Consider the following 19335-nt stretch of genomic DNA (forward strand, 5'->3'; position numbering starts at 1 on the left):
TCATAAACTTGCTTTCCATGCATGTTTTATACCTTTACTGTAAAAGCCTGTATTCAGAAACAACATATTGTTTTGCATTTTTTAAGTTTTATAATATAAATGCCATCTTGTACCTGGAATTTGCTTTTAGCACTTGCTTATCATTCTATTCTTGGCAATTATACCTGCTGATAAGTATACTCTGGTTTGGTTACTTTACCTGCTGTATAATATTTCATTATCTGACTATATCACGATTTTGACAGGTAGCTGGAAGGAGGGGGATAGGACAATGTGATAACTTTAGTTCCAAGGAGAATGAGGGGGAAAGTACAGAAGAATCTGCGGTCAGAAGAAGCCTTGGCAAATGGCTATTCGTTGAATGGAAAAAGAAGAGAAATAGCTAAAATCCAGCTGTCTAGGAAGCTGGAATGCCTCTGGAAAAGTGATCTGGAGTTACCTGACAATCTCATAACAGCATCTTGCCTAGAAAGCAGTTTCTCTCACTTCTCTTGTCTATTACCCAGTCACAATCATTGCTTCTGCACCTTTTAAAAATGTATATAAAACAAGAGAGTCTTCAAGTTAGTTCTCATTAAAATGATTGTAAATAATAAATTAGTGGGGATCTGAATTTCTTTTTCTAGACAGAATAGTTTGCTTTTTTATACTTTCAATTAATAACAAAAAAATTTCCTGTGGTCTTTCATTTCTGAAAGCTTTCAATTTAATATATGTTTTTACCATGATTCTGGATATAAAAGTTACCTTTAAGCTTAGTTAAAGCAATATTCAAATTTTTCAAAAAAATTTGGAAAACCCCGTAAGTTTCAGAATGCTGAAAATGCAATTTTAAAGCTACTATCTTTCAAGACATACAATCTGAAGCAGCAGATATATCAAAATAGAGGGCTTTTCAGCCTTTATCAAGGTACACACTCTCTAACAAGTTGGATCACATTGCTGTATAACCAAAGACAACAAGAAATACATCACACTATGCGCAGTTGCTTACTGTTAATATGGAACAACAACAACAAAAAGACTGAAAAGAAGAGCAGAAGCAAACCCCAATCTTTCTGAGAGAAGACATAAAAAGATTTCAAAGCATTTATGCAGGAGGCATGTATGCAGTAAATAAACTAAGAGAGTGTTAACAGGTTTAATTATCAGGTACTATTATGTTGGCTAACTGATACTAATAAAGATACATTTGTGCCTTTCTTCATTAGATTTGTATAAAATCACTCTAGCATTTATTTTAAAAAGTATTTTCCCTTTCTCAAAGTCATAAAAGAACCTTGCATGAGGAGAGTAATTACTGGCATTCTGTACAGTATTCTCTAAAAATGCTGAGTGACACTGGGTTCTAGCACAGCTATATTAGGCATCATTAATTCTCTGGGGAATATTTGTGCTTAATAGAAAATACAAAATAGCATGTTTATTTTTGGTTTACCTCACTTGAAAGTATTAATTTTCCCAGAATTCACTAAAAAAGCAGATGTGTGTTCACATATACATACACAGTGTGCTTCATGCTCATCATCTGAATGCTCAATTGACTTTTAATAGGGAGGGGAGTTTAAATGGCTCTGATGTAATTCGGACTTTCTCTTACTATGTTTCCAAAGGATAGGCTCCAAACAAACTTATGTCATTATTCTTTTTTCACTAAAGATCTCATTTTCTCAAATAAAGAAACTTAAATACTTTCCTTATCACATATTTTCACAACAAATCATGGCTATCAGCTAACATTAACAGAATTGAGACTTACTCAAGTGCAAAAGAGGAAATTACCCTTAAATAGAAATATGAAATCTAATTCTGTAATTAACATAATCTTTATAATATTATTGGAAACACTAATATGATAAAACAAGAAACAAAAAAACAAAACCCATGTGCAATCCATTAAAAAGGCTAAAAGCAAGATTTGACTGAAGTTCTGAAGTTTTCAAATAAAAAATAAAGGGTGTTTAAGCCTTAAATAAAAGTACAAAAAAATAAGATTTTTTTCTATAGAAGTATTTCATGTAGTTTTCTATTTTTCTTTTGTCTCACCATGATGGGAAATATCAAAAAGTTTGGACTTTTCCAAGTTTCGGCAACAGAGTCCTAATCATGACGCAGAAGAGGAAAGAGTTAATTCTAAGCCCATTTCCTATAGCAAACTATTTTCTGTTAAACTCTAGCACAGGGAGATGGAAGCTGAAAGCTAGTGACAATTTATCTGGGCACATTCTCCAAAAATAATAATCCAGTGTCTGCCTGGCAGCCTAAACTTGTACAAAAGACAGGAAGCAAAATGGACAGTAATGAAATGTTCACAGCTGATGAATTTTTGGTTCTTAGATGCAAAGGCTGAAATTTTCCAAAATTTAGCCTAGAATAAATCCTATATTTCAACAGTTGCCATATATTTTTCTAATCCTCCAAGAGGAGAGTTGCAAAAACTTATCTTAAATACTATTTTTTTTAAAGGAGGTGCTCCATCTACTAACTTCTTCAACTTAAATCAGACATCAAATGTAAATGTTTCCAGACCAGCCCTTACACAGTACTATTGGATAACAAATTCGACCTTAATTGAGGGTAGTTAATTCTGTCCTCAATTTTATTCTGCAACTTGCTAATGGAAAAAATTATGATTTATGCAAATATATTATTGGCCTTAAAAATAAAAGAATAAAACACACTATAAAGAAATCAAGTCAAAGTTCATAAATCCATTATTTTAATACAAGGTCATTACATGAATCAGTTCAATAAGATCTAGATCTAATAATGGAAAGTTTAACTGATTCAAAGTCTCCAATTCAGATTCAAAAGTACATAATTTACTCCATGTAAAATCCATAGTATAAAGAAAAATTATGGATTTCGGAACATAAAGAACACTAATTCGTGATTCAAATCAATGTACTCTGTCTCCTAACCAAATAATGTTTTTGCTTAATTATATAACAGCATTTTAAAAATTAAGATTCTCCGAGGAATAAATATACATTTAGGTTTGCAATGCCCATATGGAACAAACCCTGGAAATTATGAAATCATTACTACTGTTTGACTTTTATAAATAAATTCAGTTTTTTGTTTTCTTCAGTTGGTTATCATTCATTTTATAATTGCCACTAATGAATCAGAGAAGAATCATACTATAAACTATATATTAATAAAAAGAAAACAAGGAAACAAAATACTACTACTTACAAACTTCCTCTTCTGGGAAGACTCAGCTCCTTCTGCAAAAGAAAAAAAACCATATATAAGCAATGCTGCATTAACCTTAGATTACTAGGATACCAAATGGATAACGTAGAATGTATCATCCTTCATTACGCTTGATTTGGCATTTCCTATACTGAAAACATTTTAATGTCATAATTTTATGCTGGATCCCTTCTTACATGGTTCTCTTTACACACTGTGTTTAAGGTACAAACACAGCTTATCTGAATTCCAGAGCAGAAAAACCATCAATCTTCCCAAAGCAACTACAGTAAAATACTGAGTTGAGTTACATGGCCCTACAATTGAGCATACGGAAAATCTGAAGAAGCAAAGAACTTATCCAAACAGGATTTAACTATAAGAAGTAGGAGACATTTTGCAGGATTATAATTAAATGAAAGGTGCAATGTAAAGGACAATTAAATCAAACTATTTGCCCTCAACAGAAATATATTCATGCAAACATTATGCATACCAAATATTGTACTTCCTATTTTTAAAATAATAATGGAAAAGATTTCCTTTTGGTATTATTTCTCAAAACATCCATTTATTCCTTGGGATATTTAAAAGTAGCTTAATCAACTTCTAAAAGGTAATCAGACAACCACGACGATTATGAGAGTGCTTCATAGTTTTACAAGGGTGCCTTCACACTTATCTCAATTTTAAGATTCTTACCTTCCTAATCATCAAGAGGCTGTGGAAAACTAAAAAACCACCCAAGAAAACAAGCCAACCAAAGAAATAAACAAAAATAGATTCAGAAATACCTCTTATCCACTAATGAAGTTTTCAAAGCTCAAGAATAATTACTTGCTGTCAATTACTAAAGAACAGGAAGCAATGAGTCGTTTGGCTATTTAAACTCAAAATGAAGCGCACTATGACTAAATTTGGTTATTCATGCCCATAATTCTCATTTATTTTTCTGCCTTTCAGGTGCTTGAGCACTATCCTTTGAAAGGTATTTCCCCATCAGCTTCAAACTCACCTTTCCTGTCTCTTATTTTTATTGAATATTTCAATGTTTGTCGTGGACAGCAGGCTCAGCTATCACTTTTCCACAGCACAACTTACTCCAGCACAGCTTACAGAAAGTGGCAGTGAGAGCATCAGACCAGAGGGGAGGAGAGCTCTGTGGCTGCTGCTTTAAACACAGCAGGCCTTACTTATTAACTGGCAAATATATTTCCATACAGAGTTACAGCAATCATATAACTGTTCAAAAGCAAGAAAAACAATCAGCAATTTTAGGAATGAAGTGTCGTCTTCTTTCACCCAATAGCAAACCTTTTCTTTTCAAGGGCTCTAGGGTTCAGTGGTAAAGTGCTTTTTGTTTTGCTTTGCTTTTTTCTTTAATCCTTGATTAGCTCCAAGAAATTATAGTGTTTGCTGAACTTGGCTCCCTGATTCTGAAACATAAATATACCTTCATTTACTAAAACCTCTAATGACAAGAGAAAAGTCTCTGACCAAGACAGTTTTCCTTGGGAACCGAAACATAAATAGAAAACCAATGAGTAATTTTCTATACATGGATCTTTGGTTACCATAAGCATTGAGAAATCAGTGTTGTATTCAGGTTAAAGAAAAGAAAAAGAGAGAACTTCCTAGAAGTAATAGCTCACCACACTGTATCTTTTATTTTTTAATTTTTATTTATTTTTAGGATGAGGTCTCACTATATTGCCCAAGCTGATCTCAAACTCCCAGCTGGGTTCAAGCATCCTCTTGCCTCAGCCTCCTGAGTAGCTGACATTACAAAATACACCACACTGTACCAGACTCAGGCCATTTCTCCTAGAAAGGCATTGATACTAGTACAGAGCAAAGGCCTAGAGACCAAATGAATAATACTGCTCTGTCCAATAAGCTGATCTGACAGCCGCATAAAAGGTACCTGAGGTGTTATCATTAATAACAACAAAATAATAAATCAGATGTTATTTCAACTATATATGCAAATAGATCACTCAGAAGATATAAGAGGAAAGGGACCAAATGAATGACCCAAATAGTTCCATCAATCATATTCCACCAAATGACCTGAGCATAAACTGGCTGCTTTGCTCTGAGAAAAAGCTGCTGAAACAGCAAGATAAGGGATAAAAACCAACTCTGTTTTTAATCAGAAATCTTTCCAGTAGGTCTAGAATTATGAGTTCTAAACAAGGAGAAAGGTTACAGTGGGTAACCCAGCACTGCTGCTCCATGGGATGGCAGCCAAGATTCCAAGATGAGGAGCAAAGGACATTTAATAGGCCACTGTCAACTGACCTGAAGCTACCACGCTAACCAAGCTGTAGGAGCTAATCCACCTGATGGCTTGAATGTCAGGCTCAGGACTGGAAACTCAATTTGGTAGCAAATTGGAATCAGATGTGATGGTAATAAAGTGAGAGAAATGAATGTGCTGTGGCCAAGACCTTGCGAACAATAGCTGCAAAAGTCTGCAAATACCAGGAGGGCTAAGCGGTTGCAGCCTGCGCAGGGAGCAGCTCCTGCCCTAATGGATGAGGGCCACATGCTGATAAATCTGCACCTGTCAGACGTCAATGAACGGCATCGAGTCATTTTATCGCCAAAGTCCCTGCAGTACTTCGTGTATGCGTCCTCATTTTATTTTCTTAATGTCATGATAAGGTCACTAACACATACTTAGATAATTAGCTAAGACGTGGTATTGGTCTGGGTCATAAACCCAAGCTTGTGCTTGACATATGTGGAGTGTGTGTGAAAAATTTACTGTCACGTAAGAATTGGAGGAGGAAAGAAAAAGGGAAAAAAGCAAAAAACAGCAAGAAGTATCCATCTGAACTAAACAATATGCTAATTGTTGACACTGGATTAAAGAAATTCTTAAGATTAAAAATTTCTAGATTTTCATTGATATTGATGACTCAATGACATTTAACATTTTTTAGAGTTGCCGTTTATCATTACTTGCTTGATATTGTATCCTCCCCCCAGACTTTTAAGTGTTAACTAGCAAATATTTGCATTAAAGATAAAGATTAAATAAAATTAATCTTGTCTGAGAATCCTGTTATTTTTGAGATCTCTCAATACACCTGAGGATACCAAAAGATCCCTCCAATCCAGGAAGAAAACTCATGGAGAGTCTGAGAAGAAAGAAGGGTAAATGATCCTGCTCCTTTCACCCAGCCATCCTTAGCTTCAAAAAGAGAAGGCAACTATCTCATTCATGAAGACAGGGGAGAAAACTGTAATGTTTTACATGTATAAGCAATTGCCACAGTGGTAATTTTAAAACTAATTTTTGGTATTTAACAGCTATTCATAGACAAACAAAACAATATGCCGCACGTGTTTAGAGAATCTCTGAACGCTTCTTTTCTAACTAAGGGTAAATTTATGATTTAAAAGAGGACATTTACAGAAGCCCAAATAATACATGTAGATACTCCCTTCTTCAAATGGTAGAGCTTAAATCTCCTCTCTTTGAGAGTGGGCTGGGACCTGGTGACTCACTTCCAAATAATAGAATAGAAAAAGGGAACAATAGCAACATTATAGTGGGGAAACCCACAGATACCACTGTAACTGAGTGATCAAGGTTAACATCATCAGTGGTAAGTCACGCTGACGTCATGCTGCTATCCTCTGATATGATGTGATGAGAAGAACACTTCCTGACTGTGGTATTATCTCTAAAATCCAGAACCCCAGTCTAATCGTGAAAAAGCCTCAGGTGAACCCAAATGGAGGGACCTTCTAAAAACATCTGACCCGTGCTCCTTAAAGCTGTCAAGGCTGTGAAAAACAAGAATAAATTGACCAACTGTCACAGATGGGAGAAGACTAAGGGTGGCTAAAGGCAATAAAGAATCCTGAATAAATGAAAAATCTTGAATTGGATTCTCAATCAGAAAAAGGACATTAGTGGAAAACTTGGTGATATCTAAATAAAGTTTGTAGTTTAGATGATAACAATGTACCAATGTTAAAGTCATGATTTTGACAAATGTATTAAGGTTATATATGATGCCAACATTTTGAGGGACTGGAAGAAGGGTATACAGTAATTTTCTGAGCTGTATTGTAAATGTTCTGTAAATTTTAAAATTATTCCAAAATGTGAAAGAAAGTGTATCAAAAGGGGGAGACAGGGAGAAGGGAAGACTGATGTGGGGCTGAAGAACAGAAGAAATGAACACATAAATATCTAAATATTCTAAGCTTACTTTAAGGCAATATTTAATATCAATTTTTTAGGAAGCTATAGAAATACTGTAGGTGAGAGAGATTCTAGCTAGGACCAGCAATGAAGATGGTAAGGAGTAGTCAGATTTGAGGTATGTTTTCATAAGATTTACACAGAAACTGGATGTGGAGCATGAAAGAGAAAGCAAGGAGTCATAAGTTTTTGGCCTGAGCAAATGGAGTTTGATGGAAAAACAGTTCAGCTTTTGACATGCTACATTCAAGATGTCTGTCTGTAAGAATTCCAAGTAGAAGATTCCAAACAGGCAACTAGACAAACGAATCTGGGTGCAAGAAAAAGGTTAAGGCTGGAAGTAGATTTTGGAGTCATTAACACTAAGATGGTATGTAAAGCCATGGGACTTTACAGGAGATAACTGATAGAAAAAGGAAAACAGATACACCTGGTTACAAAGCCACAGGGACTTCGCCATTTAAAATAAAGAAGAAGGGAGGACTGTGCTATACACTGTTAACTGACCTGTTGCTATACCCAGCAGCTGGGGTTCTTGAAAGCAACAGAAATTGAATGAGACTGACAAGTAAACAATCAATGTATGGACGGCTACTCGCACCCCTGAAGGCAATAGGATGGTTGGGCAGACGACGTCAGAAAGTGGGCAAGAACCAAAAAATCAAACCCAGAAAGTATGACCACCCCCAGGGAACAGCCCAGTTAGGACACCTCTGCAGCTGAACACTGAGTGGGAGCTCAGCCTCCAGGAAGAATCTCTAACTGCCCCCACATACCTTCACTTCATCTCTCCTCACAGGTGTCCTGTGAGGGTTACATGATCACACCTGGGTCTCTGCCCCAGCTTCCAAGTGGGCAGGAAAAAGGAATATTGGCTCCCTCACTAGTATAGTGGGAGGTAGGGCCAAGTCTACCAAGATCCACACTTTGGGAGTTCCTCCTAAAAACAAAGGGAATTTGGAAGTTGAGCAACTTGCCTTCTGCACCACCACTCCCAAACCCCACATAGAAACAGAGTGGCAATGTCCAGTACACACCATTCCCTCCCCATTTTCCTGACACCAATGAATTTCAAGTTCATGCACTTCCCCATCATCATCTTTCTTTCATTAGTCACTGGTGGCCTCATCCTATGACTGAGTTACTGCAAGTACTCTGCACTAACAATTAATTTAGGAAAAGAGTTCAAAGAAGCCAAGATGTGTAAGGCAGTATATCAGGTGCTTTTAGGGATACATGAGGAAAAACAAAACACATTTAAAAGCTAGCTGGGGCAACATACATACACACATATAAAACAAAAGAGTTATCACCAGGTGCAAGATTATGCAGTATTACTTGAATGTGTAAATGCTAACAGAGGAGAGAAAATAAAAAGGAATGAGATAATTCAGCTCAAGCAGTGATTCTGAAGCCTGGCAACACATTAATGTCACCCAGGGAGTTTTTAAAAATACTAACGCCTGAGCCCCACCCCTAGAGATCTAGAGAGAAAGTGGTTTGCGTATGTTGTTTATTAGAGGTTGGTACTTTTAAGTCCCCCTAAGGACTATTGGTTTGCATAAACCATTTGCCTTTGGATTGTTTTTCTCTTTAGGGAATATTAATTTTCTAGGCTGTCATTACAGAGGTAAAGTTTCAGGTTTTTAGTTATTTCCTTTGCAAGTGGGAAGCAGTGTGAGGCAAGGAAAGGTACTCAAAATGGAGTTCTCACTACTTGACAAAGCTTAAAATTAGCTGGGTGTACAGGCTCATCCAGGGATAGGATCTCCTAAAGAAATGCTTTGGGTGCCATTTTTCTGGTCTGCATTTCTGAGAGTCACTTGTAAAGGCAGAAGCAGAGGACAAAAAAGTTCATACCATAGAACCAGATCTTACACAGGGCTTGGCTGTAAATCATCAGAAGGCAAAAATGGTCTACATTCTAACAACAATTGAAAAATCCAGTAAGTTGCTCATAAATACATGCTTTCCTAAATGAAGACAGTAGTCAAGCTGGAAAACCAGTAGGGAGATCCCTATAGAAATGCCTGAACAGTCAAACCACACAGCCTGTAAAATAACAGTAAAATCCTTGTGGGAAATGTGAGATGGATGGAGAATCCTAAATTATCTTTCTCTTTTTACAGATTTTATTTAATTTTCTTTTTGTATCTATAATGATAATGCACTTTCATATATTTATTTGTGCTAGTCAAGTTAAGCAAAATAAACCAGCCAGGCACAGTGGCTCATGCCTATAATCTCTCAGGATTTTGGGAGGCCGAGACGTGTGGATCACTTGAGGTCAGGAGTTCGAGACCAGCCTGGCCAAAACAGTGAAACCCATCTCTACCAAAAAAAGACACACACACACACACAAAAAAAAAATTAGCTGGGCGTGGTGGCACGTGCCTGTGGTCCCAGCTACTCAGGAGGCTGAGGCAGGAGAATCGCTTGAACCCAGAAGGTGGAGGTTGCAGTGAGCCAAGATGGCACCACAGCACTCCAGCCTGGGCTAAAGAGCAAGACTCGGTCTTAAAAAAACAACAACATCAAAAACAAAACAAAACAAAACAAAAACAAAATAAACCACAAAAGGCTAAAACAAAATGCTTGCTGGGTTTATATGTAAATTTTATTTGATCAAAACCACAACACTCACTTTCTTTGAAAAATAAAGAAATTAGCTACCTTATTCCTTTCTTTCCAAGTTGGCTTTTTCTGCCATAAAGCTAAATGAACAAGACTGTGGTATCAGTTCTCATAAGCCCTTTATACAGACGAAGTCTCCGAGTCATGATATGACTGTCTAGTGTGGTTTATTAAGATTTTATCATAAACTGAGTCTATAAGCTTCATCACAAAATCAGCTGGCTGCCTGGACAGGACACACAAGTCTTCCCATGGAAAGCCCAGAGGAGATCAGCAATTGACCAGAGTTGCAAAGCCATGAGATAGTGGAATTAAATGAACCTATATCATCCAGTTCCAATTTTTTCCCCTATACTCCACCACGGAAATGTCAGAGAGTGGGAGACAGTGGTGATGTGAGCGACTGAAAGGAGAGGTTTGAATAAATACACGAGCAGGGAGGGCTGGTACTGATAATAAAGAGGGCACTCTTTCCCCTGACGAGGAAGAAAGGAACAGGTGAAAACAGGCACTTTTCAAAGATAAGCAAAGTAAAACTGAAGCAATTCACTTGAAGTTCTGTAATTTCAGTAATACAGAAGGCAAAAATCTTCTACCAAGGGCAAAGGCAAGGGCACATTTGGGGATTAAAGCAAACAAAATGGGTTTCCTTTATTCAATCACATACTTTTTAGTAAAGGTGGATATGGCTGGTGCTGTGCCAGACACTGGGGATAAAGGACTTTACTCACTGTAAAATACAGTGTGAAAAGGCCTGGAATAGAGGTCTTTTCAAAGTATGCAGTAATACAAAAGGGAGGAGGGTGATCAGTTTCTTTGAGGAGGGTCAGGACTGTTTCTTCCCCAATGTTTCTTGTTACTCATGCTAACAAAATACAGTGGAACTGATACTACCTTCAATCTCAAGGATAAGCTCCAATTAAACTAATGACAAAACTCACTGCTTTCGTCAAAGTAACTGGTTTAAAGATGACATGTGACTCAACCTGAGCAAATGCAAAATGATGCATAATGATGCATAAGACGCAAAATGATATTTGCTCAGGGCTTCTGGGAAAGAACTTCCACCCTTGTCCGAGAGAGCTAACGAGAAAGAAGTAGCATTAAACCTACAAAACTAATGGCAGCCACAAGAATAGGCGTCACAGGTAGCAGACAAGAAAGCCTGGTAGAACCTGGGTCTTGGGTGAAATCTCTGAAACAATACATCTACCCTTGCGTGTATTTGGACTTCTCTGGTACATGAGCCAATTGAGTCTCTTTATTGTTTAAACCAGTTTAACTTCTGTTTTCTAGTCTTTGCAATTCAAAAATTCCTAAGTGACACAATACTTGAGCCTGGTCTTTCTTTTGCAATGTCTGGGAATTAGCCAGGCAGCCTTGGGAGTAGGTGAGAAAGGGGAATTCCAGAAGAGAGAACAGACGTAGTCAGGTAGGGTGGAGTGAAACAGAACACACTCAGGAAACAACACGGCTGGAACAGAGATCAGGAAGGAAAAATCAGCAGGACAGGAGTATGGAGGCAGGGACAGGGCCACATCATAGAAGGGTTTTGGAAGTGGCTGCCTTTATCTTATAGGGAATGGTGAGCTCATGGAACATTTTAAAGAGGGGAATAAGATGGCCTAATCAACATGTTAAAAAAGATTACTCTGGCATTAGGGTGTCACATGGCTCTGGGAGGGCAACATGGGAGAGAAGTTAGGACACTTCTTTAATTATCCAGGAAGCATGGCTGAGGGCCAGGAACAAGGAAGAGGCAGTGAGGAGGAGGAGGAGGGGCAGAGTCAGGAGAGAAATGTGTGTACAGGATCCACAGGAGTTGAGAGGAAATGCTTAACTCCTGGGCTGATTTAGAATAGTTGTGGTGGAGCTCAGGACAGGGTACCATCCAGAGACGAGGAAAAAAGACTGTCTAAAAGCACTGAGGGCCTTTCGGAAGTTAAGCATAATGCAAATCTGAAAGTGGATGAAAAGATGGCAAACGATTTAAGTTACACCAGCGAGTCCCTGATGAGCAGGAATATGAGACAAACTGTAAAATAAAATCCCAGATTTTGCTTAGATGAAAAGTTAAACATCATTCATGACAACCACCTTTTCCACTTTAAATTTTTTACCCAAATAGTGGGAACTGTCTTTCTTTACTAAGCTCATCTACCTTCACTACCTTAATAATGGCATCTCACATTTACTGCACAGTGACATACATTATCTTATTTAAACTTCACTATTATTCTCATTTTAGAGATGAGAGAACTGAGGCACACACAGGCTAAGTAACTCACACAAGGTCATAGAGCTGGTAGAAGGCTTAGCTTGTCTTTGAATCCACATCTGCCCAAGTCCAGAGTATGTTAATTATTTTTCATCACCAAGTAATGACTTGATACTTTTGCACCACAGACCCCTCCTGTAGGCTATCAGGCTGCATTCATAGTTGGTAACACACTGTCAATTACTCTTAGGAGAGACACAACACAGATCTTGGCAACTCTTTCTAAGCAAATTTCACACTTTTTAGAGACTCTGATTTTATGTGAACCAAAGCCCTGTGAATATGTTACTTTTAACACAGACCTTTTAAAGCAGAAGAAGCGTAACAAGTCAAATAATCAGCTAACCTCAAGTAAATGGACAAACAAAACAAGCTTCCTTTCTAGTCAATTATTATGGGTTTTGATGCTTCCTAACACGTTATACCCTTGATGTCAAAATCGAGCTTGAGAATCAGACATTTGTACACATATTGTCTTCCAAGTCAGTATGACCTAGGAGGAATATGTCTCCTAAGTCAAAGTTTACATGCTTCTCTGCAGGGTTTTGCTGAGTAGTAGCCAACAGTTACATGAATAACAGCTCTAGTTTATTGTTTATTATATACTAAGTGAAGTGCATTTATTATATCAAGGTTAATAGCTTCCAGCCCACAGTCATACTGTACTTTGTGTGCTCACTTTGTTCTCAAAGAACAAAAGAACTCTCTCTTTCAAGCAAAAGTTTCTGCATCGTTTTTAAAATTAAAGAAACTAGTTTTGATCAAATTAGAGAAGGCACAGTCCTTCATAAAAAAAAGAAGCTAAAATACAAAACACATATTAGATCAATTGAACTCAAAGCTTAAAACAATCCTTATTTAAGTCAATTGTATGTTTCATAGTGATTAAACAAATAGGATCAGGATTCAGACATACCCATATTCTAATCCAAGCCAATGCCAGGAAGCATCCTTCATAAACTTTAACTTCCCTAAGATTCAATTTCCAAAATTACAAAATGAAAATAATACAGCTTATCTTACGGGGTGTTGAGAAGATTAATGCTAACACATGTCCTGCATGTGGCACAGCTCCCAAACCTAAGAGCACCCTTCGTGTTAGCTATGACTATTTAAGTGCACTGCTTGAATTAGAAGAAGGAATCTAGGGCACAACTACAGAGCTACGGTAAAGAGACAGCACCAACTCAATAAAAGAGCAAGGGTATGTGACCCACACATCTTCTCCACCTCTAAATACTGAACCTGGGCAAAGGGCTGTGAATACATTTGAAAATTTGAAGCAAATTAGACTTCAGTGAAATCACACACCCTGCTATTAATCAGTAAGAAAATTACTTTAGCAGAAGGAGATCAAACACCAATGCTAGCTACATATTTAGAATTTTAATTGCCTTTAAGATAGTGCAAATTTAGAGGTCCTTCAGGATCTCTATAAAATTAAAGTCATTGTGGACAACTTTTGTGATTTCCTTTTTTTCCTAGAATGATTTATGAAGGCTCTTGATAAATATGCGTATCAGCCCTGCCACTTAACTATGTTTCTTGTTACTTGGGAAAGCCTGTGACCTACAGTGAGCTTAGATAAAAAGGCAACACCGCACAGCTGTGCCCCACAAGCCTCCACAATTTTTTCAGTTCTTCCATCCATTACCAGCAAATTACAGTAAATTCAAAGTATTGATCTGCACAACCCTATATGGGAAGAAAGTTACCATCGACTTTTATTGCTTATTGTTGGGTCCAATTCCCTAGAATCAATAAAAGCTACAATGTTCATAAGCTTCTAAAAAGCTAGTTAATATAGTGGATATGAGACACCTTTTAGAATCACTATAAATCTATAGGATTCTTCAACAGAACAGTGGCAAACATCTTCAATGTTCAAAAGCTTTATTTGATTTTAGAGTCTTCTCATTATCCAGGAAAATGCCCTGGGAAAGAAGTGAATATCAATGATGTGGAATAAAAACTCAGCAACTAGAAAGAACCCTGCTTAACAGATTTCTACTTTCACTTTTCAGTTCACTTGCATTTCCACACCAACCTCACTGTCCAATCCACAGCCAATCATTAAGAATTGTGTCTCTCACATAGATTTAAGATGAGTTTTCTTGACAGGGCTTTCCAGGACCCATCAGGGGACGAGTTTGCTAATAAATGTACATTTCAACTGCCCCTAATTTGAAGAATCAATATTCTTTTATGAACCAATTTTTTAAAATCAGATAATAATTCAAGTGTTCTATTAAAATTACAGACAACCTTAATACAAAAAGAAAAAGGCTTTTTATAGAACCAGGAAACAGAATTGGATGAGACTATTTGAAAAGTGATACTGAATTTACTCTGCTGAGATTAATCATTTTTATTTACTACAGACACCTTGTGGTTTATCTAGCAGTCCCTATTCTGAAAGCCTATTTTAGTGTAGAAATTTACTGGCAAATCAGCTCAAGGGACCTCTTGAACTGCTATATGAAGCTAATACCCACAAGTCTACTTTCTTCTGGCCATTCCTCTCCATCTAAATGCAAAAACAACACTTAAAATATACATATAAAATGTATGAGCACGATGGAAGATTAATGACACACATATTCAAATAATCAATAATGTAAACTTAAGCCTCTAATGGTACCAAAATTTATTGTAAAGAGGTCACAGAATAAACAATTAGCTTATAGAAGATATATATCACTTAATAAGTAAAGATTCTATTTGTTACAGGGTACAGTACCTGCCATTTTTTAAAGTATTTTCTCCAATATACTATTTTATTATTATTATTATTTTTAGTAGAGATGGGGTTTCACCATGTTAGCCAGGATAGTCTCGATCTCCTGACCTTGTGATCTGCCCACCTCGGCCTCCCAAAGTGCTGGGATTACAGGCGTGAGCCACCGCGCCCAGCCCAATGTACTATTTTAAATAACATCATCTGGAAGTATGCAGGAATTGAGAACTTCGAGAATGAAGACCATGGGTTAAGGTAAGATTCCCTGTTTCCTATTTCACACCCTCCCCTACCCATCACCACTGTGAAAACTAGTACAGCTGTGGCTGCCATTGCAGTGTTAAAAATCAACTTTATTCTTGAAAGGGACATTTTCTCATACAGGATTTCATGTAAGCCTTACCACTATCCTGCAACTATAGGAAGAATGTTCAGTATTTTTTCAGATGGGGAAATTGAGTACTAGGAAAGTTATGTCACGATTTGCCCTAGGTCAGGGTCCTCATATTAAAAACAGACAAGCAAAGACAAAAGTAGCCAGGGCCCTTGATGATGCTGTTTCCATATGGCACCAGCCCTGGACATTCTACCAACAAATATTTTTATATGAGAAAAATAAATCTCTATTTATTTAAGCTACTATTAGTTGGGTTTTCTGTTACCTGCAGCTAAGTACATTCCTAGCTAATACTAGTACTAAATAAACTTTGCAAATTAGCTTTGGAATAGTGTATCCAAATACACACCAGACATCAACACAACTCTGGCATCATAAATGCTGGTGAATGTTATCCAAAGAAAATGAACAAATGTTCTTAAATCAGGTTTAGGTTCTATGAGAAACAAAAGCCTTGAAAACATTGATTACAGATCTGTCAAGTTGTTTCCCTTTTTTAAAATATATTTGGGAGGGCTGCACAGTGTGTGTTAGTGACTTTGAAGTTAACCAAAGAGAGTCCAAGCTTAATGGCATCACATTTGTGACAGTTAATTAGCAGAAAATATTTCAGTGCAGTGAGATTTTTGTTTTGTTTCGTTTTTGTTTTTTTTTTTTTAAAAAAGCATCAAAAGCAATAAAAGGCTCTGGGGTTTTAATTGCTTCTTCCTTAAGACTAAATTTTGTTCTCACTACAAAGACAGAATCCTTCCCTCAAAGTCAAAATGATCCCCTGTGGTTTTTTGGGATCAGAAAGACTATACAACTGAGTGGACACTTATTTTTAAGTCTTAAGAGAATGTTCATAAGGTGGCCTCTTATTTTTGTTAACCAAAAAAATCAAGTCATTTCCAAGCAAGAAGACCCTACCCTAAATACATGTGAATGCAGCCATCTGCAACGTATGGATGAATTTAGGTGGTTTTCACTTTAGTTTCCATTATACTAACTAAGTTCTTCTTTTGAAAAATAAAAAACATACTAGATCATATTGGATTGGCATACTTAATGAATTACACAGAAAGTATGTGTTTTTACACAGAATTACACTGGACTGCCTTGGCTACATCAAACTGATAGTTGATTCTGGACTCACTTTCTTCAGAATAAAAGTGTAAACACACACACACAGCAACAACAAAAACTGATGATATAAAATAGTTTTAACAAACGGGGTGGGGAGAATCAACGTCAGAACAAAGGAACTTTGAACAACACAAAGTTTTAGGCAGCCTAACTATCATTTGAAGTTACACTATTTGGACAAGTTGATGAATTTGCACTAATACTTTTAAATGGTTCTGTCACTTTAAATGCTAGTTTGAAAAAGAAAACTGAATTACACTGAGTTGAATTGTGTATCAATCAGAAAAAAATAACAGTAGCTAAAGTAAAACAAACTCTTGAAGAATTAATTGTGCCTCTTTTAAAGAAAGAATCTAAAAACAAAAGTCCTATACGCTAATTGAATTAAGTGGTCTACTCACCCCTACTTAGGACCATCAGGATGAAAATGTTGAGGTGGCAGAGCTTCAGGTACATGGCCTGGCAGAGTGGCTCAGAAGTCTGGTTTGGGAGTCTGCATGCCAAAGTGAGTGCCAGCCTCGACTTTCCATACGGCCTTGGGTAAACTACCTACCCTCTCTGTGGCTTTCTTGCATCGCTGGATATTGTAGATTTGAGAAGTCAGAGTTGTTGTGAGGACTAAATGAAATAATACATGTAAAGCATCTAGAAAAGTAACTGGCACACACTGAGCACTCTAATACTAGATTATTATTCTATCTTAAATATTCATGCACAAATCTGACATTGCAACCCTAAGGTTTTGCAATTTGGAAGTATAAATTACTCATCTACGTAATAGGTAGTTATGCTGATGTATCTTCAGTGCACCAAAGGACAGATGAAAACTAGTAATAAATTTAAATATTATCTAAGCCTACTTCAATGAAAACTTAGAGAATCTATTCTTAAATTTATTATTGATACTCTCAGGTGCTTTTAAATGAACTCTGCTACTTTAAAACTAAGCCAAAATGGATTACCTGGGCAATTGTAATTGCCATTTATCAAGCATGAAGTCCATTTCTTAATGAAAAACAAACTTCTTACAAAGCTGGATTCCATTTTTATCCACCCACATGCTAAACATATTGGCATATGTTCTTAGCATTCCATAGCTGTATATTTTAAGCAGACCCTTTTTATCTTGCATAGCTTTCATTACATTACAAGAGAAAAAGTATTTCTTGCTATGACCAGGAACAATATGCTAGACTCTGCATTTTGTATTTTTCTCAGTCTACCTTTCATCAATGAATAAGTGTTGCTTTAACTAAAAAGTGTGGAAAATTCTGATTGAATTTTCCACTTCAAAGTACACAAAATCATTTCATCTAACATGCTGTGTGAGAAAATCTATGCTCCATTCTGACCTCCTGTTGCAGTCTATTTCAAGTATTGGTGATGCACCGTATCACACTGCATGGCTGGTGAAGTAGAGTAAACATATTGACTGAGAAACGTTTTGAAAACCCCCTATTCCACATAGATCCCAGCTACTGTCAAAAATCACAAAAATGTTTGCATTCTGTCTGTGCAAGAGCATGACAGAGCTCTAGGAGAAATTCCCACAGTAAATAAAACCAGCTACTTGCATAACACTCCGTCGAAGCAGGACTGTGCAGGGCTTACTGCTAGGGGAAGGAGGGGCAAGATTCAGCCCAAATGATATGCTCAGAGGTATATGGGGGAAGACGTTATTAACTGTGCCCTTCCTTTCACCTATTTGCAAGGTTAAAATAAAATTTAGCAGAAGAGATTACCACTAGTGAGAAGGCACAACTCTGCCGGCGGCCAAGGAACACATGGAAAGAAAGGTAATATATTGATTGACCTTTCCTTCCAATTGCAGTCTAGGCGGCTAGCCGTCTTTTTTCATTTGAGGGGATATGATAGCTGACCTAGCTTATTTTCCTGGACTAACAAACTAGGACAGTCCTTGGACAAGTCAGGCAGCTGAGACCAGGATACCCCTACAGCAGCAGAGCATTACAACATTAACACTTATAATGAGGAGACCTAAGCAATAACGCGGTAATCAAACAGGCTTCTGGGTTAGAGCTTTTCCTTCCTCCAAATGCAAGCTTCCCGGGTCCTTCTCAGGAAACAGTGGAGAAGATGTTTTCCAGGTGTACAGAATGACAGTCCAATATGAATTATTCATACTCCCCAAAATATAGAGCTACAGAGTCCATTTAACTCAACATTTCCCCAAAGAGTGTTGTGCACTTTGTGAATGGCTTTATTTGACAAGAAAAACTTAAGGTTCCTTTGCTAAAAGGTTCTGGATCCACTAAGTTTGAGAAACACCGAATTAAACATAGCTTAAAGGATTTACTTATTTTAAGATTTCCCCAAGACTTTTTACAATCATTAGCATTTTATTTTCTAAGAGCAAGTAACATAATCTCTGGTGCTACCCAAATTTAATATGAAACACTTTTTGGGAAAATATAGGATGTGCTTCTGAAAGAATACACTTTGAGAAATGGAGGTTTAAATAAGCCCTAATTTTAGTGCAATCATAGAATGACCACAAGGAAAACGGAGACTAAGTTATTGCCACACCATATACCAGCTATTGTACTTAGTAACTTAGAATTTCAGTCCTGAATTGTGCTACGATGAAAGAGGCAGGTGGCTTACGATGTAATTCAATAAAGTGTCCCTTTGTACACTTGCAAGATTGCAGCAATGCATCCAAAAAAAAGACTAAAAGCAAGAGCTACAGAAACAAATCCCTTGTGTACTACAGTGATCAAATC

At 37.0% G+C, this 19335-nt stretch overlaps 1 protein-coding gene across 26 annotated transcripts in view; it reads right to left on the reverse strand.

Moving 5' to 3' along the window:
- Window positions 1-19335, reverse strand: part of MAST4 (microtubule associated serine/threonine kinase family member 4) — a 575831-nt gene that overhangs the window by 266098 nt on the left and 290398 nt on the right. For all 26 annotated transcript variants that reach the window (XM_054684309.2, XM_016953225.4, XM_054684303.2 and 23 more), the window contains one exon: window positions 3199-3230. In XM_054684309.2, coding sequence (XP_054540284.2) covers window positions 3199-3230 — 32 coding nt within the window. The remainder of the gene's footprint in view (window positions 1-3198; window positions 3231-19335) is intronic.

This window comes from Pan troglodytes, chromosome 4, assembly GCF_028858775.2.
Source record: "Pan troglodytes isolate AG18354 chromosome 4, NHGRI_mPanTro3-v2.0_pri, whole genome shotgun sequence".
In the NCBI taxonomy this organism is placed as follows: Eukaryota; Metazoa; Chordata; class Mammalia; order Primates; family Hominidae; genus Pan; species Pan troglodytes.